General features: G+C 40.3%; 1 protein-coding gene across 10 annotated transcripts in view; it reads left to right on the forward strand.

Moving 5' to 3' along the window:
* Positions 1 to 23,323, forward strand: part of LOC121166533 (disks large-associated protein 1) — a 316,740-nt gene that overhangs the window by 19,945 nt on the left and 273,472 nt on the right. Inside the window, exon 1 of one of the 10 annotated variants that reach the window (XM_040995710.1) lies at positions 19,018 to 19,144. The exons of 8 other annotated variants lie outside the window; for them this stretch is intronic. In XM_040995710.1, coding sequence (XP_040851644.1) covers positions 19,094 to 19,144 — 51 coding nt within the window. In that variant the 5' untranslated portion in view covers positions 19,018 to 19,093. Of the gene's footprint in view, positions 1 to 19,017; positions 19,145 to 23,323 lie in introns of those variants that run through there. One more of the 10 variants, XM_040995712.1, reaches the window with a different exon arrangement.

Here is a 23,323-nt window from a genome sequence, read left to right on the forward strand (position 1 = left end):
CTGCCCTTTGCGTACAAACATATAGTATGAAAAAGTTGATGTTTTAGCAATACTGCTATTCGTAACAAGTCTTTAGTCCAACCAAAATGTATTTAACTCCTGCTTGACCCAGAAAAACTCTAGATGAAAGTACAAAAGGAAATGATCAATTTGGGGAAAGGAAAAAAACAGACAGTTGAGAATAACTAAATGAAGGACAGGTTTTACTCTCTGGTTAACAGAATAATATAGAACTTTTTCCTAAATCACTCAAAATGTGCTGAAGAGGAAGGATACTGTCTAGCCTAGGAGCCTAATTCAAAAACAAGTGTTTTTTTAAAGTTGTGTTAATGGGGGTGAAGTCTACCTGAAATAAGGAGATCCTCTGTTGGAGCTTGGAAGCCATACTGCGAAGATACCAAGTCCAAATTTGTTCATCTGGGTCACATTTTTAGGGTCAATCAGTGGTGTGAGGATAAGAATAGAGTTGGGAAAGACTGTTGTCCCCAGAAGCAATGGAGGCTGAGTGCCCTGGGAAAAGAATCCAGGCAGATAGCACAGCAAGAGGGAAAAACGTCTACAGATCCAAGTAGCATCATTATGTTCCTATCAGCAGCATCTGAAGGCAGGTGGAATCACATGGATTCTGCAGATGGTAGCACCAACACGGTGCACCTAGCTCATCCAGACCTAGTCGGGTCTACCCTGGGAGACCTAAATGTCCACAAGCACAAGGGGAACAGAGATGAAAACTTGGGAGGTCTCTCCAGGGCATAATGAATGGGGTTATTGTTACAGCAAAATCTAACTATATCTTATGGTTGTAATATTTAAGGATTTATCTCTTAGGTTAGGAAAATTTGTCTAGCAAGAGGATCAGAATCCAAACAAGATTAATTTTTTTTGTATTAAAATCCGTTACAAGCAACTGGGTGTGTCCAAATAAAGCAAAATGCATTTCCCTGACTGGTGAATAAGGACAAGTGATCCTCCAGGACTCCTATATGTCAAATAGTCTGGTTCTACATGGTCCACTATGGTAGCTGTTGGCCACATGGAGCTATTTAAGTTTCAGTAAAGTTAATTAAAATCAGTCCTCGGTCACCATACCCAAATTTCTAGTACTGAGTAATCACAAGCGCCTGGTGTTTGTTTACCACAGTGGACATCACAAATCTACAACATTTCAATGGCTGCAGAAAGATTTCCTGGACTGTGTTTCTCTAGTTGCTTTTTTGTCCTTTGTATGATCTTCACTCCCAGTAGATTAGACTTTCCTATAAAATAGCAGTAGTCTGCTGTGATATCTCCTGTGGGTGGAAGTATCCTAACTGGCTATCAGCTTTCTATGTGGCCACACAGTGAGAGGGAAGTGCCATGAGAGGTTAGGATTGCCTCGCTTGAATTTCCTCTCCACCATTTCCTCGCTGTAAGACATAAAATAAATACCATCATTCTTAACTGTGGAGTTCTTTTGTGGGGTCAGCTATCTAAACCTCTTGGTTTTCAATAAGGACAAGTGGAAATATGAAGACCCATCTGGATGCTGCCCAGAATCTTCCCCACAATGCATTAGTCACTCAATATGCACTGGTCATGGGATTGGATGGGTCCTGGAAATTTCTCCAGTTCACTCTGGCACTGTCCCTTTGGGTCTCCTCTCTGCTCCCACTCTTCATTTTGTATCTGATTGTCATTTGCTGACAAGGCAGTACCTTACCTAATGCAAGAATACTTCCAGAAGGTCACAGAAAGCTAGATGAAAAGATGTTATTTTGATATAGAAGAATTTTGAAATCCATAATATACATTTGCATCCACTTTTTTGAAAAACTTTCTGCTGACAGAAGAATGTTTCCGATACACTCTAAACCTGGGGAGTTTTTGCTGAAGAATTCTCTTGGACAACAATCCTCTTCCTCTTTGAAGAAACACAGCTGCAAACTTTTTCTTCTCTTCACATCTGTTTGTAAATTATAGTGTTTTAGCACTTCTCATTTGCTACATCTAGGTGCAAAGGGATTTGGAAGCCAGCAATGTGTCGTCATGTCTGCCACTGCCGGTCACACAGCTGGTGCCATTCTGATGGGCCAATCCTCCAACAGCAATGGGCTGGATGCTATCTAAGACATTCCTGCTTAAGTCCCCTGCCTGTGCCTCCAATCAAACTGAAAGAACCCTGGGGAGACCCCTGGAGTGTGCATGCTGGGTTAGCCCTGCCAGTGCTTGACTCTATATCTGTTTTACTCTGAGTCTCAAGCCTTTTCCCTGCACAGTGAAGAATTAAGGTTCTCTGTGTTAGGTGACACTGTGAAACTTAGGCACATCGTTGTGAATTTAAACATAGTTGCTTGCTCAGATAATAAGCAGTATCTACTATTCAAAGTCCTCTTCTGTTTTAGAAGAACTTTCAAAAACATGATAACCTGCGCACGTTTGTTTACTGGTCAGACTTCAAAGGCTGTACTTTCTCAGCATGTTCTGTGAAACCAAGTGGTGTCTATTCATCTCTGAATCCTGGGAAGCGAGGGACTGCCTCAGCCTAGCATTGAAGCATCCACAGGGATGTCACAAGACTAAGGAAGCCCCAAAGCCGAAACTGGCACAGCTACATGCTTGTCTGATTCCTGAACTCCTTCCACCATGAAAAGACCCCTGATGGGGAGTTAGGCAGGGGCAGGAGAGATTGGGAGAAAGTGAAATGGAAAAGAACAGACCTGTCCATTCACTTAATCCCAGTGTTTTTAACTGGGGGCTGTGAACCCTTAGGGCATGCAACAATGAATTCTCTGGAATTAGAGAACTACTGAAATTGTATGAAAAATTGGAGAAGGCCAATTATGTTAATTTTTTTGGAAAGAATTAGTTGATCTAGAACTTTGAATTAGATAAATTTAAATCAGATAAAAGTAGATAACTTTTTCCTTAAAAGAGTAAGTTGATGATTTTCCTTCTCCCTTGGGAATAGCAGTTCTTTTGATAAGCCATTGGGTGTTAACTTCAGAATAATTTGAAGATAGGTGTTTTATAAAGATGCATGAATGAAGGTTGAATATTACCTGAGATAAGTAGATTCTCTGTTGGAACCTGAAAGTCCTATTGCAAAGTAAATCTTGGAATAGAATTTATTGTAAAGGAGTTCTGAGTGATCAGTTTAGTTCAAGCAACAAAATAAACAAGAATTTCAGTTGTATTTAACAAGGGTTGAAGGTGAAAGGAGAGGGGAATTCAAAGATATGTTAAGTAATCCGCATTCTCAGAATTGATAGCCTCTTGGGACTTTAAGTAGATAAACAGTGCAAGGCAAGGTAAGAATAAACATGAACAGTTGAACAAATAATATGGGGTTATATACACAAGAATTCCAGTGTGAGTTTTAGGAAGGGAAAGAGAGATGTTTTCCAGTTGAAATGCTGTATCACTAAAGCTTCGGTAGCCTTTCTATGGACACATAAGATCCCCCTTAACATTTTTCATGATTTGTTAATCCCTCAATAATTCAGCCCTGTAACCCTCCCCCTTCATACTTAACATAGTATCTAGCAAATACCATTTCTGTTTGGGTGGATAGATAGATGAGTGTTGTTGTGATAGACAAACGGTAGGTACCGTATAAGGAAGAGAATAGAAAGGGAGGGAAGAAGAAAGAGTAGAAGAGACAGACTGCACGTTATCCTAGTAGTTCTCTGGAAGGGGCCAGCCCAGCTCTGAGCCTCACAAGAGAGCAGTAGGAAAGAAGTTTGGTGAACTCGGGCTGTCCCTGCGTCAGAAGTCCAGGAGGAGCGCAGCTCTGTATACTGTGCTCAAGGCCAGCCTCGACTGAAGTGAAGGTGTCGGCTGAGCTGGGCCCCATGGAAGGTCTTGTTTCCAGATGCATTCGGGTGTTCACAACGTCTAGTTCTTTACAGTGATACAACCAGGGAGCCCTTCATCTTCAAGGCAGCAAGTGGCAAAGAATCCTTATTGTGCTTTAAATTTTTCCAGCTTCTACCACATCTCTCTGATTCTTCCTTCTGCCTTTAGCCTGAGAAATCTCCTCCTCTCCCTCCTGTTTATCTTTTTCTTCCTCATCGTCTTCAAATTTTGTTTTATTGTAGTATACTATATGTAATGTCAAACTCTTACTTTAAGGCTCATGTGATTGCATTAGGTCCTCTTACATTACTCAGAGGTGATCTCCCTATTTTGAGATTATCTTTCTGTAACCTTAATTACATCTGTCAAGTCACTTTAGCCATGAAGCATAGCAAATTCATGGGCATGAGACCAAGAATAGAAATTATAGAGCCAAACCTCCATGTACCACAAGAATGTCCACTGCTATGGTTTGGATGACAATTTTTTTAAAGATTTATTTTTTTTTATTACAAAGTCAGATATACAGAGAGGAGGGGAGACAGAGAGGAAGATCTTCCATCCGATGATTCACTCCCCAAGTGGCCGCAATGGCTGGTGCTTGCGCCGATCCGAAGCCAGGAGCCAGGAGCTTCTTCCGGGTCTCCCATGCGGGTGCAGGATCCCAAGGCTTTGGGCTGTCCTCAACTGCTTTCCCAGGTCACAGGCAGGGAGCTGGATGGGAAGCAGGGCTGCCAGGATTAGAACCAGTACCCATATGGGATTCCAGTATGTTCAAGGCGAGGACTTTAACCACTACGCTATCGTGCTGGGCCCTGGATGATAAATATTTAAGGACCTGCTCTTCACTGACAGTCATGTGCTTTAAAGCCATGAAATTAGTTCTGGGAAGAGCCAGTATAGCTTTGGTGCCAGAAGGCTGTGTCTTATGAATCCTGCAACCCAGTCTGTGTCCTCTCTGGCAAAGTGGAATCACCAGAACAGCTAGGACATGTGATGATTGAAGGCATTAAGTGAGTTAATACATTTAAAGGTATAGAACAAGGCTTGGAAATACAGCATTCTATAATGCATCTGTAAATACTGTTCTTAGTGAGACTGAAAAGATGGGGCAGTTAGCATCAACCACAACAGGAGAATGGATCTAAGAGCTAATGTGCTATGTATTCTAAGAGATTGAGGCAATATCTACACCTATTTCAAGACAGAGCACTTATGGAATATGTGTATATATATGTCTCACATGTTAGGTATTCATGTTAGATGCCATCCATTTTTGAATCACAATTTACTGTTTAGTTTGGGTTAAATAGTGCCACTTGCTCCAGCATATCCTATTTGAAACGCACCTTTAACCTCAAGGCAAGGAACAACCCCTAAGGTACGTAGGTTTTATCAATCACTCTCCTTTGAAACATGAGTACCCAATAACTTCATCCATCACATTTATCCATTCCATTAAACTGCTAACTCAATGTCATCTGAGAGTGGTGCTCCTCTCCTTTGAAATGCTGTCTTCCAGTGTCTGAAATGTAAAAACTTATGGAGAACCATGTCAGGTTTATTATGTATAGATCCCTCTTTCTTAATGTGTACTCATTTGCTGCTTCTTATTCAGTTTTTATTACTCCCCTAACTTTGTGATAAAATTTGAAAACTCCCCCTCCAGTATATACCCTTGCAAAGGCAGAGAGTCTCCACCTTCCTGTTTCTTGACTAAAGATTTTTCTACTTCATGATGAAAATGATAAGCATTCAGTACAAACTGCACCTCAAAGTTAAAATTTTAGTCTTTTCCCAGACTAATGCTCTATTGAATGATGGTTCTATGACAGTGGGCAGGCAGAACAAAGGCAGCTGGCTTTCCCTCATGGTCACAAAGGAAAACGCACTCCACAGTATCCTTGTTGCTCAGCTGTGAAGTTCAGAAGGATGTATATTCAATGCACTTTGAGCTTAAGGTATTTTCAGTTTACTACAGGTTGTTGAGGAATAATCCAATTGTTAGGGCAAGGACATCTGTACATACATTTTTTACATTTACAATTAAATGTTACATGTATATTTAAACATATACATATATGTATTTATATATTCCCATGTGTGCACTGATTCTGTATCAGGAACCTGCCTGTTAAAGGCTGGGAATATACCAGTGAGAAGACATGACTTTTGCCCTGACGAGTTCTCACTGTACTAGGTAAGAGGAGCACTGATAGTGAGAATTTTTAAATAGAAAAAAATGTTTAAAATAGAGAACTGCCTATATTTGGAGATTCAACGACTGAGGTGTCAGGAAAGAGAAGAGTAGAAATGACAGCCAACATGTAGTTTCTAAAAATGAGGGTAAATTGGGCCCGGCGGCGTGGCCTAGCAGCTAAAGTCCTTGCCTTGAACACACCAGGATCCTATATAGGTGCCGGTTCTAATCCCGGCAGCCCCACTTCCCATCCAGCTCCCTGCTTGTGGCCTGGGAAAGCAGTTGAGGACAGCCCAAAGCTTTGGGACCCTACACCCGCATGGGAGACCTGGAAGAGGTTCCTGTTTCCCGGCTTCGGATCAGCGCAGCACCGGCTGTTGCGCTCACTTGGAGAGTGAATCATCAGACGGAAGATCTTCCTCTCTGTCTCTCCTCCTCTCTGTATATCTGACTTTGTAATAAAAATAAAATAAATCTTTAAAAAAAATGAGGGCAAATCACTACCTCCAACTGTGATAACTAATATTGATCAAGAATGAGTTTGGATGGAGAAGATGAGTTAGTTCTAAGCAGGCTGAATCTGACGTGCCATAGTGATTCCAGCAGAAGAGGACACATTAATAAGCATTGATTTATTCAGATACTGTTGAAGAATTTAGCACAGTAAACCAAGTAAGGAAACATTATGGTTCCGATTAGAGTGAAAGCAACAAAGATGGAGAACAGAAAGGTGTCAGTTTGGTCCAGAATTAGATGGGATGGGAGGAGAAGAAAGATTTTTAAGAGGCGGTTGAACCTATGATTCTGGAGATTAGGAAGCCAGCAAGACCGATGAAAGGCACATGGCAGATAGAGTTGAGCTTGAGAATGAATAAAACCCAAGGCCAAATTCCTGAGCTACACAGACACAAGCAAAGGATTAACTAATAATAAAGAATAGGAAGAAGTCAGAAAAACATGGAAGCAAGGATGAGAGAATGTTTAAGCAAACAGAGAAAGATCAACAAGGTCAAGTATCAAAGAACGGTCCAGAGTTAGGAAGTAATTATTGAATATTGGAGGGAATTCCCTAAAGTAATGGAGTAAAAATCATTTTGATCATCTTAATAAAGGCCTAACATTTATAGTAGTAGTCCAACAGTCTAGCAAAAATGTTAATAGCCACCAATGTATGCAAGCAGCATAATCCCATATTCATTTTTCAAATATTGGATGTTTAAATTTTTCTCCCATTTTTTCACCATTATGAATAATTCTGTTGATGTCTTTTTCATTACAAGGCTAAAATGCTTTTTTTCTAGTATTTCCAGGTATTATGTACAATTTTTTCAATTTAAAAAAGTACAAGTAAATCTTAGCATAATTATTTTGATTTATTTCTTCAAGTGGTGGGGAAACAGAAAGAAGACAGAGTCGAAAAGAGAGAGAGCTTCTATCTGGTGGTCTACTTCCCAAATGCCTGAAGGAGTCAAAAGACTGGGCCTGGACCGAAGCTGGAAGCTAGAAACACAATGCAGGTCTTTGACATGGGCAGCAGAAACCGGGTCTGTATTAGCAGGAAGCTGAAGTCAGCTACCAGAGATAGAAGGTGAACCGAGATACTCCACTGTGGCATTTACGTTGCTGATAGGGTAACCGCACACTGCCTAAGAACTGTCTGGAAACACGTTGTTTTCCATTTCCACTGCTTTCATGGGGAGGCATCCAAAGATCTCCGGGCTGTTGTCTAACCTACAGTGCACGTGTCTAAAGCAAGCGTTTTCTTTATTCTATCTGTGGAAGCCTTCTAATGATGCAGCATTGTAGTATATTATAAGTTGCGCATGAGTCAGTTTCCTCTCATTATACTATAAACAACGTAATGCCTGTTAGTAATAGCTTTTTTAGTTTCAAATGACTAATTTTCCACCTATTAGCTATTTTTGTTGACCTCACTTCACTAGAGTACCTCAGCCTAAGTTTAATTTTAGCAATCGCAATTCTCTCATCTAATTAACAAAGAAATTGGGCCATTGCCTCAGTGGCCTGCATTCAACCTTATTTTGACTGGCAATTTTCTAATAATGTCTCACTCGCTCTTCCACCCCTATACCTGTAACAGTAGTTTCTGTTGCATGGAGTTCCTTTTCTTTTCCCAGTTCTTTTTGCTCTCATTCTTTTAGTTTGTTCATTTATTTTGCTTTTCCTCTCATTTATTTAGCAGCCTAGCCAAATATTTTACTGCTACAAATGTCCCAGTCAGTATCCAATTCTTCTTGTAGAGCAATTCCTGGAAGTCGACAATCTAGGCGAATGCACGTGCTTCATATCATGGCTTTCTGCACAGATGAGCTCCAGGGAGCAGGCATTTCTATCCCTTTGTAGATTCTTTTGTATCTTGAATCCAAATCGGCCACCCTTTCACACGAACTATATCCAAATATTCTTCTATATGACCATACTTCGAATGTTTAATGAGACCATTATTTGCCACCTTTTTGTACCACCTTTAACATCTCTAGTTTTCGCATGTTGAGTCCTTTATTTAGTTGAGAGTTAAGATTGTAAGATTATTTAGTTGAGAGTTGTGATTATAAATTGAACATGTGTCATTATATACATTAAAAGAAAAATAAGAAAGGGAGGAGTGGAGAGGGTGGGACCCAGGGAGGATAGGATGGAAAGTATCATGGTATTTTAAGGTTGCACCTATGAAATACATTACACTTGTCCGCTTTATATAAAGCTTGAAAATTTTTAAATTGTCTGATCCTAATCCTTAGAATCACTTGCATTAGTTTTTTTTTTAAATTTATTTATTTTTATTGGAAAGGCAGATATACAGAGAGGAGGAGAGACAGAGAGGAAGGTCTTCCGTCCGATGATTCACTCCCCAAGTGACTACAACGGCTGGTGCTGAGCCGATCCGAAGCCAGGAACCAGGAACCTCTTCCAGGTCTCCCATGCAGGTGCAGGGTCCCAAAGCTTTGGGCTGTCCTCAACTGCTTTCCCAGGCCACAAGCAGGGAACTGGATTGGAAGTGGAGCTGCCGGGATTAGAACCGGTGCCCATATGGAATCCCGGTGCGTTCAAGGCAAGGACTTTAGCTGCTAGGCCACGCCACCAGGCCCCACTTGCATTAGTCTTTAGAGAACAATAAAGTGTTGTTTGAAACAATGGAATTTAATGTTAGAAAATAAAGACTTCCCTAGTCATTTGCTCTGTTTTTTTAAGTTAAGTTTCTCTATAAGCTTCATCTTCTGTGAAGAATTAGAGTGGTGATAAAATGAATTATATATGTGAACATACTTGAAATTATAAAATTCTAAACCCATGTATGATTTATGGTTTGCTTGGTATTCATTCAAATAAATAAAACTTCGTTGAGCAATAATAACAAAAGAACATGTCTGTAAGCACTTCCAAGATCTCAAAAAAAGCAACTGTGCCTTGTCTCCAGAAAAAGAAACATCCCTCTTTGCTTGTGACATAATTGTGTGAATTCCACTGTGTTTGGATTCCATGACATTCAAGACAAATCTTGGGATGTGAACACCCCACATCTTACCTAAGCACAAGCCTGTCAGAAAGCCATGTCAACCTGTCTCACTAGACTTGACTAGAATCTCTGGGACCTTTTTATCCTTCATGTAAAGTGATTTTGGTATGTTTGCTTGTCCAGTATTGTACACTTAGATGTTTTAATGTGACACAGGTTATTATATTCACTCTTAGTAGTTTTATTGTATAGAAATGAATACATGTGACTAGGCTAGGGCCATTGGTTACCATTGCCTAGGTTTTGTTCTATCTAAGTATAGGGAGCACCACTTACATTATTCATTAGTACTTGCTCTAGTTTCATTTATCACTGTGAAAAAAAATATATAATAAATGGCAGCAGAATATAGAAGAAAGGGAAATCTTGTTTCTAATGTGGTCACCTAAAAGCATCTTTTGAACTCCTAGGTAAAATGTTTTCACTATCAAAGCTCAGGCAGCTTTGATATGGGGCAGGCATTGTGGTGTAGTAGAGTAAGCCACCAATTGCGATCCCATGTGGGAAAGCCTAGGGTGAAGAACTACAGCTGCGTGCTTCAGCTTCCTGGTAATGTACCAGAGAGGCGGCAAATGATGGTTCAAGGTCATAGCCAACCTTGTAGGATACCCAGATGGAGTTCCAGGTTTCTGGCTTTAGCCTGGCCAAACACTGGCCTTTGTTGACATTTGGGGAGTGAATCAACAAATGAAAGTTTTCTTTTCTCTCCCTCTGTGTGTGTCCCTTGCCTGTCAAATACATAAGAATACATTTTAGAACATAAAGTAATTCCAGAGATCAGGACAAAAAGAGAAACATGTCCAGTTTAAGGGTTAGCATTGTCTTAAGCCAGACAATGGCAATTTCAGAAAGGAAAATTTTGATGTAATCTTTTCACTTGAACTTGGTGCACAAATTATTTATTTAATAAACTTAAGGGTAAATGAAATAATTAGAAATAATGAACAATAATATCCCCAGGTGGCATTGACTTAGGAACACAGCATTAGAGAAAATAATCATGCAACTCATTGCACTAAGAAATCAAAGGAGAAAACACGACTGTCTAGTTACACAAAGTAGATATTCCAGATCATTTAACAGCCATTGATGAGTTAACAAGCAAAAATATTAACAAATGAGCTATGGGAAAAATGCTGAGGTGCACTTCTGTAGAGCCAAGAAGAATTTCATGTCACAGGCTGGCTGTGGCATAGTAGACGAAGTCTCCCTTGTAGCACTGTCACCCATACAGGCACTGAGTTCAGATCCCAGCTGCTCCACTTTTGGTCCTGCATACAAACTGATGTAAAAATCTCCGCTTTTCTGTCCTCTCTGTACCTCTGCCATTCAAATAAAATAAGATAAAGAAGTTCATGTCATGTGGGATCACTAAGAAACTATTTCTCTGGGGCCGGCATGGTGGAATAACCAGCTAATCCTCCACTGTGGCACCAGCATCCCATATCAGTGCCAGTTTGTGTCCCGGTTGCTCCACTTCCCATCCAGTTCCCTGCTCGTGGCCTGGGAAAACAGCAGAGGATGGTCCAATTCCTTGGGTCCCTGCACCCATGTGGGAGAACTAAAAAAAGCTTTTGGCTCCCAGCTTTGGATTGACCTAGTTCTGGCCATAGCAGCCATTTGGGAGTGAAGCAGTGGATGAATCTCTCTCTCTCTCTCTCTCTCTCTCTCTCTCTCTCTCTGTACTTCTGACTTTCATCTAAAATAAAATATTTTTTACAAAAAGGAATCATTTCCAAAAATCTTACATATTCAAAGCAGCATTGTCACACGTCATGATTTTGGGGGTAGAGTGTGATCTCACAGAAGATCTTCAGTTCTGTTCCCCTGTGTGGCACTGCCTGTAATGCCAGCAGTCCTGGCTGTTCCACTTTGAATCCAGCTGCCCGCTAATACTCCTGGGAAAGTAGCAGAAGATTGCCCAAGTGCTTGGACTCTGGTCACAAACATAAAACCCAGATGTAGCCCTAGGCTCCTGGCTTCAGTCTTGCCCAGGACCCAGCATTGCGACCATCTGGGGAGTTAAGCAGCTCATGAAAGGTAGTCAGTCTCCTCTTTCGTTTGTGACCACATATTTTTCAGATTATTTTTTGTTCTTTAGAAGTGTGTGGCTGCTCTTTTTCTTATTTCTTATGATTTCCGCACATGTTACTTTTATGCTATGCCTATTTGAATGAGTTGAATTTGCCCAGAATATCTGAAGCTTCCTATGGCAGTTTGGTGGACATCAAAGATGCTCTTGGCTGCTAAACACCTGCCTTCTGGTTTCTCGCAGTATGGTGCATCTTACAGTCACCCAGCCTTCAGCACAGAGAACCAGATAAACTTCTATTCTTCCTCAGTGACTCCAGGGATCACCTCATGGGCTGGCGGTATATTGGGGCACCAATGAGGCAGTCACTTTCAGAAACACTGTGAGACTTTTTCTGTCCTTTAAAGAGATGTGCAATTTATTCTCCATCAACCACATTAATCCCAGTCTTGTCTTTTTGAGTTTGAATTTATTTGCTCAGGAGGTAGAGACACAGGATAGAAAGCTCCCATCCACTACTTCACTTCCTAATTATCCACAAGTATGCATCGGATCTGGAAGCCAGGAACACGGTCCAGATAGCCCACGAGGATGGCAAGAGCCCAGTTTAGAGAGCCATCGCTGCTGCCTGCTTGCAAGGGTCTGCACTGGCAGGAAGTCAGGAGCCAGATCTGGGAGTCAGGGTGGGTTTCATAGGGTGTCTTACCACTGAGGCTAAGCATCCACCTTGGGGAAGTGAATATTCGTTGGTTATTTCTGGTCTCCACTGCGTCTAAATTCTGTCATAACTCCCTTTGACCTACCATGTTAACAGGACTTCTCTTCTTGGCTTCCACCTGACTCTTTGACATTTGTGCATCTTCTGCAGGTTTTACTGGAAATGGCAGTTATGGCCACTTCTTTTGGTTGTCTAGGGTTGTGTTTGTTGTATAGAATGACTTCTAGGAGAAGTGAGAAAATTCAGCTGCTATGACAGTGCTGCTAGCATTCAGAAGTATTTTCCTCTTATTTTTTTCTCTGAAGATGATTTTGCATAAGGAAATTCAGTGTATGCGTTTTCCTATCAACCAAGTTAATCTTCAAAAATAAAGCATAACTTGGTATAGTTGTTAGTAAACCTGAATGCTTCTCTTAGCAATGAGAGACCTGCATTTAACAGCCTGTTTTATGACAATGCTAAGTTGCAAAGTTAGGCCCGTAGAGAGAGCATATATGCCTTAGAATAGTCCTGTATATTTTCAGTCTTTCGCTGCCACCTAATTTTCAAGTCTTTGAAATTACTCACAGATGTTAGGCTCCTACCAGAAGTTCTTAAGAGTTGTAATTTTATTATAAAAATCAAGTTTGATGTTTTTAGATATACCCTCTTTTCTTGAAGAAGAAAAATGTCTTCGTTGAGAAAATTAAATTATTAACCTAATGCATGTTGTAATATTTGAATTCAGTATACTACATACTAAATTTGTAAGGAAATTTATGCATTTGGCTAGTAATGATTATTCTTGCTATGATAACATTATAACCATATGGGCCAGGAAAGATGTAGAATGGTCAGATTTATAAATAAGAACACTAGGGCTGACATCCTATGTGGAACATATGCTTTAAATTGACTTTCTAATAATGGTTACACTGCAATTAACATCTCACCACAGCCCCCAGTTTAACAGCTCTGTCACTAATTCATTTTAAAATATATTCATCAAATGCATACTGCTGGAGTAGGCATTTTACATAGTGGCTAAAATGCCAGTTTAAAGTTTAGAAGTTCCCATCTGATGTGGGAACAGCATCCTGACTCAAGATTTGTGCTGATGGAAATGCTGGCAGACTGCCGTAATTCATTTCTTCTACCTGTGTGGGAGACCTGAGTTGACTTCCGAGCTCTGGCCTAGACAACCTCCAATGACTGCAGAGTTTTAGAGTCCGGTGAAGCAGGGACTGGGAGCATTTTCTCTCTGGTCTCTTTGTGTCTCAAATAAATGAATAAATGCAGATATTTTAAATAATTAATATATAATATTGCTGGACCCTGTCTAGAGGCAATCTAACGATTATCAGAAACAGGATTCTGACTGCCAAGCTTCCTATTATCCAGTGGCGACATAAGATTTATTCAAATTGATCACAGGATGAATACAAATTTACTTCCATGGTAAGGGCTATTGTTGAATTATTCTGGGACATCTTCCTTGGTTCCCTTGCCATGCACTAGCTACATTGCCAGCTGTCTCTTTCCTTATTAGAATGAACCATGGGTGAATTCAGCTTCCCACAGGTTGGTCCCCGTGGATTTTAGAGTATATACAATTGGAAGTTCTTGGAACTCTCCCAAACATCTGATCATACTCTCAGATCCCTGAGCCCCAGTGTTTATTCCCTGCCTTCCCTCATGTAATGAATTCTCAAATTTGTCCTAGTAGAATGCTGGCCAAGAGGGATCCAAGTCTTTTCTACAGTTTTTTTAGCTAAGAAACTCAACCCAAGGAAGCGTTTTCAAAGATGCCAAGGTATAGTGACCCAAATGCCTTCTTGATTCCCTGTTTGTAGTTCAATGCTATTTCTGAGTGCTCATTTTTCTCATCACTTACTAAGGAGATCTAATAGCATGTAGACTTGAAGTTCAGTGAAGTCTGTCTACAGAAGTTATATGAGAATGAGACCCAAGGGAAAGGATAGTATAAATTAGATGATATGTCAAAGCAATAATGTCTTTTTTTAGCATTTTATACTTTATTTATTTATTTATTTTAGGGGTTTTTTTAATTGATTACATTGCATTATGTGACACAGTTTTATAGGCACTGGGATTCCCCCCTCCCCTCCCCATAACCCGCCCCACCCCCATGGTGGATTCTTGTTGCATTACCACAGTTCAAATTCAGTTGAGATTCTTTCCTTGCAAGCATCTACAAAGCATAGAGTCCAGCATCTTATTGTCCAGATAAGTTCAACAGTTTCTTGGGGAGACAGTCTCTGGTCTGAAGGTAGAGCTGACAGAGTATCATCCCAATCAATTAAAAGCCCCGACATTACATCAGTAACAATTTATAACATAATGGAATTAGTTGACATGGTATTGTGTAACCAGCATGTTAAAAGAGAGAGAGAGAGAGAGAAAAGAGTGCAAGTTCTGAACCACATCCTATGACTTCTACATTGACATTACATTAGTTTATGTACAACTGGGTTCTATACACCTCAAAATGGCTACAGATTACTATTCAGCTGTCTCATGTCTATTTTAATTTTAGTATTTAGCAGTGTATAGCGTTGAAGCATGATTTTGCAGAACCTGGCCATTTTTCGGATAGTCTAACTCTATAACTCTAACAAGACATATGTCAACAGTTTAGGTGAACAGTTTTAGGAGGGATGTGCAGAGAAATCTTCAATACCTTAGGGAGGAGAAACTAATGATTGTGTCTTACCTAGTGAGTTATAAGTGCATCCCCATTGCCAGTCTCTTTCTAAGCTTTCCTTGCTGTTCTCTACCTATTCTGGGGGGGGGGGGGGGTTTATTTATTTATTTGTTAGTTTGTTTTGGGGGGTTTCTGGAGTGATCCTGATGGTCATTACGAGAGAGGGTGGGGACCCAAAGTTGGCACCAGGCAAGAACCAGAGAAAGCTCCTCTCCCTAGTCCCAAAGGAAGTTTACTGTTTTGTTTCTGTGGACTGCTCAGTGCTCCTGGTTGTTGTTCTGATGACCTTGGATCCTGCAAGGCAGGGTATGGGCCTCTTCCATCCCATGTGGGAGATCAAGATGGAGGTGGGTGACCTCAGAGTTCTCATCCTCCAAAGGCACTCCAATTCCCCGTGGTCTCCTTGGCAGTTGGGATGTAGTCCTCGGAGCTCGTACTGATAGTCCTTGGTGAGGATCTAGGAGTCTTCAGGGTTGGGATACAAGCCTCCTCCTGTCTGCCTGCTCCACTCTGGGGTCCCCCCCCTGCTCTGTGCATATGACCTCCTGTTAAGAGGTTGTTGGAATTGCTCCTGATTCCCCCCATATGCCTTTGTAGTTTTGCTATTGTCTAATGCTGCTTTGAGTCAAAGCAATAATGTCTTGACTAAAGGAATGAACAGACAAAAGGATTGGAAATTAGTCTGACATGGCTAGATGACCATGATGGTGCAAGGTGAATGTGGAAAGACTAGCAGAACTCTGTTATCCATAGCCCTGAAGATTTTGTTAACATTTCAATCTTTAGATCCTTTGGTTCGCGTATGTGTACAGAGTGGGGAAGGTTCATATCAGCTTTACCTTCTGAAATCATAGCTTTTGATATAATGGAAACAAGTACAGTGGAAGAGAGAAAAGGGTGACGATAGACAACTACAATGTTTGTGTGAAAAGACGTGGTGATCAGAACTAGGATAGTGACAGAGACAGTGAATCAAGTGGAAAATTTCTAGCAATTCCAAACCTACAGGCCTTCATGATGTAGGAGAGGGAAGTTTCCAAAAGGATGCCCATATTTCTAATTTGCTCTAAAAATAGTGGCTGTATTACTGGAGTGTTAATCTCTGGAAGAGCCTAGCATGACTACAAAAAGGGTGGTGGAGACACAGATACAGTGAGTCTTATTTTGAAGGTGCTAAGTATGCTAAGTGAAGTTTTCAGGTACCTGAGATTCATACGGTAGAAAAACATACATTTGGAAATCATCTGCACAAGAGCTTAAATTTCTCGTTACTATGTGTGTGAGGATCATTTGCTTTGTTAGAGAAAATGGTGGAAAACAAAAGTTTGATTTTTGGTTCCCTCCCCCACCCCCAACTGCTCCTCCTTCCATTCCTCCCCCTTTGTCATCATCTGTTCACATTACACCATCTGGACCAAACCTCGGGATTTTCCTTGTTCTTCTTTTTGTTCTAACTCACATTTTTTAAAAGGTCTTTTTTTTGTTTTGTTTTGCTATCTTTGGTTGCTTTTTTTTTCTTAAATAAATTCACAAGCTTTGTTTCATTATGGACTTCAACCCTTTTCTCGCAATTCTTATAGATGCTCTTCACTTATATTTGTCCTTAATTGTGAACTTTTCCATCTTGTTTAAAACAAGTGTTTTTTTTAAATTTAGACACTTCAAAATCTTCTTTGCACAATTATTTCATTTACAGGTTTTAATCTTCTGTTCTCACCTGGATCACCTGATAATGTGTTGTTACAGAGTTCTGTGATCTTGCCTTCTCTTGAATCATGTCTTCTATTCGAAGCCAACTCTCCCCTTCTTCTTGGTCCCTTGCTCTTTCTTCTCTTTCCTCTCTTTCCACTCTATTCTCATCTTTCCCCTGCCCTTTTTCCTACTTCTCCTCCTTTTCTTCTTCTTTTTTTAAGGATTTATTTATTTTTATTGCAAAGTCAGATATACAGAGAGGAGAGACAGAGAGGAAGATCTTCTGTTCAATGGTTCACTCCCCAAGTGACCGCAATGGCTGGAGCTGAGCCAATCCAAAGCCAGGAGCCTCCTCTGGTCTCCCACATGGGTGCAGGGTCCCAAAGCTTTGGGCCATCCTCAACTGCATTCCCAGGCCACAGGCAGGGAGCTGGATGGGAAGCTGGAAGGGAAGCAGGGCTGCCGGGATTAGAACTGGCACCCATATGGGATCCTGGTGGATTCAAGGCGAGGACCTTAACTGCTATGCTGTTGCGCCGGGCCCCCTCCTTTTCTTCTTTGTCCTCTTGTTCTCTTTGATAGTTGGGAGCTTTCCTGATAAAAAAGTAGCCACAACAAAACACCACCCCCAAAATGCCCCTTTAAATTTTTCTACAGCCCTCTAATTCTCAAAGGTTTCCCACAATGGGGTCATTCCTTCTCATTTCCTTTTCTCTTCATCTGTGTTTTCTATAATTTAATATCATTAATTCAATTATGCCACATATTAATCCAGGACCTAAATTATATATTAATTAATATATGACTGTAAACATTATATGAGAATGTTTGTGGGACAAGTTCATTGCATTAGCATCTTTACTGAGATGCCATTCATAATCATAAAATTCACCCAAAGTATATAGTCCTATAACTTTGGAATAATTACAGAATCCTGCAAACATTATCAAAACCTGAGATTTTGAGAGCACTTTCTTCATTCCAATATGAAACCCTGTGCCTGTTAGCAGTCACTTCTCATACTCTGTTCTGGAAATTACATTTAAATGTACACAAAACATGATCTCCTGAAACTGGCTTTTTTTCAATTAATATACTGTTTTTAGGATGCATCTGTGTGATAATATGCTCCAATAATTTATTTTTTAATGCCACGTAATACTCTGCTACATGAACCTGCTGCATATTTGGCATTTGTTAGCTGATGGACATTTGAGCTATTTCCACTTTGAGGCTAGTGTGAATAATGATACTGTGAATATTTGTGTACGAATTTAGTGTGGACTTTAGTTTTTATTTCTTTTGTCATGTCTCTGAGCATATTTTCTGGGTCAAATGCTAACACTACACACAGTGAAGCAAATCATGCAATTATAGTTCTTTGTTATCATTTCTCATTTAAGGCAGACATGGTGTTTATAAAGTCAGGACAAGATAGTTCTAGAGTTCGATTTCACATGGTGACAAATATGAGCAGTTGGGAAATTAGTCTTTGCTCTAAACGAAAATGGCTTTGCCTTCTCACGTTGTCCTTCACTATTGATAACCTAAAATTGATCTTGCTGTTGTGAGTGTAGATTTCTTTTGATAAAACTGGATTTTATGTAGTAAAACAACTGGGAGAGAAAACTACCATAGTTCCTTTGCCCCACTGAGAGATTCTGCTGGGATGTTTCTCTATGGATGTTTCTCTGCTAGGATGTTTCTCTATAGTTTTAGGTTGAAAACTGATTGCCCAGAGGTTTGTAAAATATATTTAATCCTTTAGAATAAAATAAATGAGTTATTAAGAGCTACAGCTTTTTTTTCTAAAAGATATTTGGGAGACAAATATCATTGTTACTTCACTCCTGGATGCGTTAAGTCTCTCTGGTAGCTCTCTGGATGTTGTGTCCAGTTTGTGTATGCACACTTACTTTCAAAATTGTAACACGCATCACCAGTTGGACACAGCTTTCTCTTCTTACACCTGACAGGGATTGCTCCGACTTGCGCCTCTCCCTGGCACAGTGCACATCACCCTCACATGTGCCGCTAGGTGACTGGGGAGCCCAAGGAGCCACTGAAGTACTGAAAAACGGCCATGTGGTTTTGCTAGGACAGCAAGCACGCAGGACCCTGTGGCTACCCTGTTACGCAAAACTGCACAGGTTTTAAGATCTGCACCGAGTATTCACATGTGCATTATTCTTCAATTCTCCTATGAATGAAAAATGTGAAGTTGCAAGTCTGTAGTTGTGAGCCATGGCCAGGCACCCTCCCCCACATCCAAGTCCTGTGTTTACCGCCTTACTCACCCACTTTGCTTCGGCAAATCATAGAGAGAAGCTTAGTGCTCTCAGCTGCACTATTCCAAATCAAAGCTGAGATGAATAATGAACTTAATTTTCCATAAAGACATTCTGTTTGGCATTTCAGCAAATAAGGTAAGTTTATATCAATTCTGGGCTATGGAAAAGAAAAGAAATAGTCTCTTTGTGCTTTTCTTCTGTGAAAATTCATAATTTTTGTCTTAACATGCTAGAGTTAATTTCATGTCTTTTTGGTGTTTATGAATGTGGAATGAACAATTTTCTAAAAGTGTACTCCCAGTGCACCCCTTTGCTTTGATGAGATTGCTTATGGGACCAGAAGGTTTGGGGAGAAATCCAGTTTTCAAGTATGAATGACATCTTTATGGTAATATTCGTATCATCTATGGTACAGAGTTAATTGCGTTAAACAGCAGAATATTTAGATGCAGTCAAGAGAGAGTCAATTATTTAAGCACTGGCTGTTAAAGATTTTTGTCACATATAGCATAAGTTGATGCTGAATTTGCTGTAAAGAGAGCAGAGTATATACATCATGTTGGTTTCTGAATCATTTCATTTCCAAGTACACGCTGTTCCAGGAAGGGTAGTAATCTTCCATTGCTAAATTCATTCCTCAGCTTCAGTTTGGGTGAGTTTTATTTTGTAAAATTGTATTTTAAAAATAGCAGCACACTAGTAATGTGAATGTGTGCTATTAGTTTCATGATTCTGCCACAGCTGCAAAGATTTCTGTTCATGTGGAAAATGTAGTTGTCAGGTAAGTTGAGGGGCTTAGAAATCATAAGATTTAAGACCTTGTTAGCTAACTTGGCTGCTGTATTTCAAAAAACAGAAGTGATGAAACAATGACCAGGGTGGCATTGCTTCTTGGTGTATTTCACAGGAATTTCGATGTTAGTCAGATCATAGCACAGGTGCCTGAAGCAAGTGAAAACCTTAGCAAGATGCTGAAGAAATTACAATCTTTCTGTAAGAATGGCAGAAATTAAAAATACAATTTAAATGTATGTTTTTAAGCATCCTGGGCTCACTGGTATGCCATCTGAACATCAGAGACTGTTCTCTAGAAGTAGGTGACCTCAAAAGATATTTCATAAGATCTATTCCCAAAAAAGCCAAAGTATGCGGGAAATTTTTGGAAAAATGGAAAGGAAAGCTTCTTGCTATTACTGTTCTCGTCTTTGCATTCTGTTTTTATGCATGGCAAATGAGCTGTTCATACGAGGTGTTTTTGTTTTGTGAAATTTTTTAAATGTTGCAATCAAACTTTATAGACACAGAGAAACTTTTATTTTCTCTCCTTAAGTTGTTAACTATGTCTGTTTTTCCTGGAAGTAATGCGGTACCAAGAGTTGGGAAGGAATATTTAGCTACCAATAATTCTGCCTGAAATTTCATTTGTTCCACCTACAAATGTTACGCATCTCTTTTATAATGTCTTAAATTTAGTAAACTTACAGAAAATAGGAATGTGGTATTCTCATCAATCAAGTTAAAATTTAAGAGCAATGAGATAGACACAGCTCATACTGTTTTTAAATATGTTCATTTTCATGCTGTTCTCTGGAGAGCTACATGGGTAGCTTGGCCGTGATGAGTTGTTGGATTCGAGAGGTGTTTGTTTTATTTTCTTCTTTTCCCCTTTCACGCTCACTCTTAATCTCTCCAGATCATCCTTTTTTAGTTCCTTTATTCTGGTGTTTGTCCCAATTCCCTGTTCCCCAATATTCCTAATTAAAGGCCCATGGATGCCGTGTGTTTTGGAACTGGAAGAAACAAGCTAGATAGCCAACCTGTGTAGCCACTGAGCTGTTATCTTCCATTTCCTGCCACTGGCACAAGAAGAAGATTTTTATACCAACAAGAATTTTTAATACACCCTTGCTACCTGAAACCCATATTAGGTCAGCATCCTCTTCATGATCTTTATTCAAGCTGTAACCAATGTGTGCATGCTTAGAGATGAGATAAGTTGTTATTCCTTTGAATTATTTTTAACAATGCCAGATGTACTACACGTGTGCTTTCTGTACTCACACGCTATCTCTCTATATTAATTAATGGAGTAAATATAGAGAACACAACAGTGCCACCTTTCCTAAACACACACAGACAGGCAGACACACACATGTACACACACACACACCAGAACAGCCACCAACTGAGCACAGTGCTGTTACAGATGGCCTACCACCATCACAAGTTCTTGGCACTGTGGATGGCACAGAGGACTGACAGAAGGCAGCAGGCAGATTTGTTCCCAGATCCTATGAAGCCCATTCTTAAGGACAATCAGAATTAACTGGAGAAAGAACAGAGGACCAAATTACCACTGGACTTGGTTATTGTTGTTAATGTGACCTCATTTATGCTCACAAGCTGGGGGACCCAATGATATATTTCTGAGTTCCAAAAATAAGGGCATTACTGAAAGCTTATCTTGTTGAAAATTGAACTCCATGTCCCCAGTAGCCCAGGAACTGCCTTACCCTATGTCTCTAACACCTGTCAATGGCACCAGAAACCAGAGACGTGAGGGGACGACCCTGATTAACATCCACTACACTACCTCACCGTCACATGACATCCCCAAAGCAGACTCATGAAAGCTGATTGAATGAATGAGTTGAGAAACCAGCAAGTCCTCTACATCTTATTTCTATGCACTTGTCTCCATTTCCTCTACTACTATCCTGGCTCAATCACTGGCTTTTTGTAAATACTCCATGAATGGTCTTCTCCCTCTAGTTTTGTATCAGTCCTTCTATTCTACACATTATAGCTCAAATAATTTTTCTAAACTGGAGAACGAATCACTGTGTTTTCTGCTTGCAGGTCCTTCAACAATTCCTCCTGACCCTTAGGAGTCCTAAGTCCCTAAAATGACTCACAGGGTGTGATGTAATTGGGACCCTTCTCCTATCTCAGCCTCACCCCTGATCCTCTTCCTTCCCCTCCACACGTCATCATTCTGAGTTACATTTTGCTATTTTTTAAAAAGATTTATTTATTTTTATTGCAAAGTCAGATATACAGAGAGGAGGAGAAACAGAGGAAGATCTTCCGTCCGATGGGTCACTCCCCATCTGACCACAAGCGGCCGCAAAGGCTGGAGCTGAGTCAATCCAAAGCCAGGAGCCAGGAGCTCTTCTGGGTCTCCCACGAGGGTGTAGGGTCCCAAGTTTTTGGGCCATCCTCTACTGCTTTCCCAGGCCACAAGCACGGAGCTGAGTGGAAAGCAAGGATGCCAGGATTAGAACCGGTGTCCATATGGGATCCCAGTGTGTGCAAGGCAAGTACTTTAAACACTACGCTATCACTCCAGGGCCCATTTCACTCTCTCTTGTGTTCTTCTTTCCTAAGGCCTTTGCATGAGTTGCTTCCGATTTTGCCCCTTGTGTCCATCCACCCCAAACTTTTCTTTTCCAGGCTTAAGCCTTTCTCAACCTTTTCAAAAATGACAATTCCTTTTGGAAGTTCTTTTCTGGCTGTATTTGACCCAGTTACTTTTTTCCAGTGTATTTTCAGACATCCGTTATTTCCTTGCCAAGCTTATTTTACTTTATTTAAAACAATTTGTCTACTTGCTTGATTAACTTTTCCACTAATGTATCAGTGTCATTAAAGTAGGTGTCCTTCCTCTCATTCCTGCCTGTAGTCCATGAATGAGCACATTGCCTAATATAAAGATGCACGTGGCAAGTGGGGCTATAAATGTGCATATAACTAGTTGGACTCTTTTAAAAAGCTTAACTGTATTTTGTTCTGATAATGTTGTAGACACTGAATACAAACCTTCTTTATATTACTCATTCCTGCACGATCAGGTAAATTCCTTAATCTTCATGGTCACATTCCCATTTTGTAAATGAGAGAGCTGAGATTCAAGGTGCCATCATGACACTGATATTAAGGAATGGGCCCCTCTGTCTGTTTGATTCCAGGAACCAGTCCTATATCTTCCAAATGACCTCTGCCTCCTTACAGTAAGAGGAAAAAAAATCTTCACAGTATCCAGTGACCAAAGGAAAATGTCTACTTTTTTTTTTTTTTTTTTTTTGCCCCCTGCCATATTCAATTCCTTTCTGGTCTCCAGAGGTCTGTCCAGAGTGTATTTGTTCCCTTATTGTTAATCTGAGCGCACTTTCCTTTATGCTGTAGTCTTTATTCCCAAGCATTCTTCTATAGCCTGTGTGTCTACAGGCGTCTTCAGCTTTTCTGACTTTCTCCACAGTGAAAGTACCTGGCCTCCATTGTCCTTGTCGACAGGCACTGTTTTTCTGGCCATGC

This window comes from Ochotona curzoniae, unplaced genomic scaffold (genome assembly GCF_017591425.1).
Source record: "Ochotona curzoniae isolate NIBS_2020 unplaced genomic scaffold, NIBS_Ocur_1.0 patch170, whole genome shotgun sequence".
NCBI lineage: Eukaryota > Metazoa > Chordata > Mammalia > Lagomorpha > Ochotonidae > Ochotona > Ochotona curzoniae.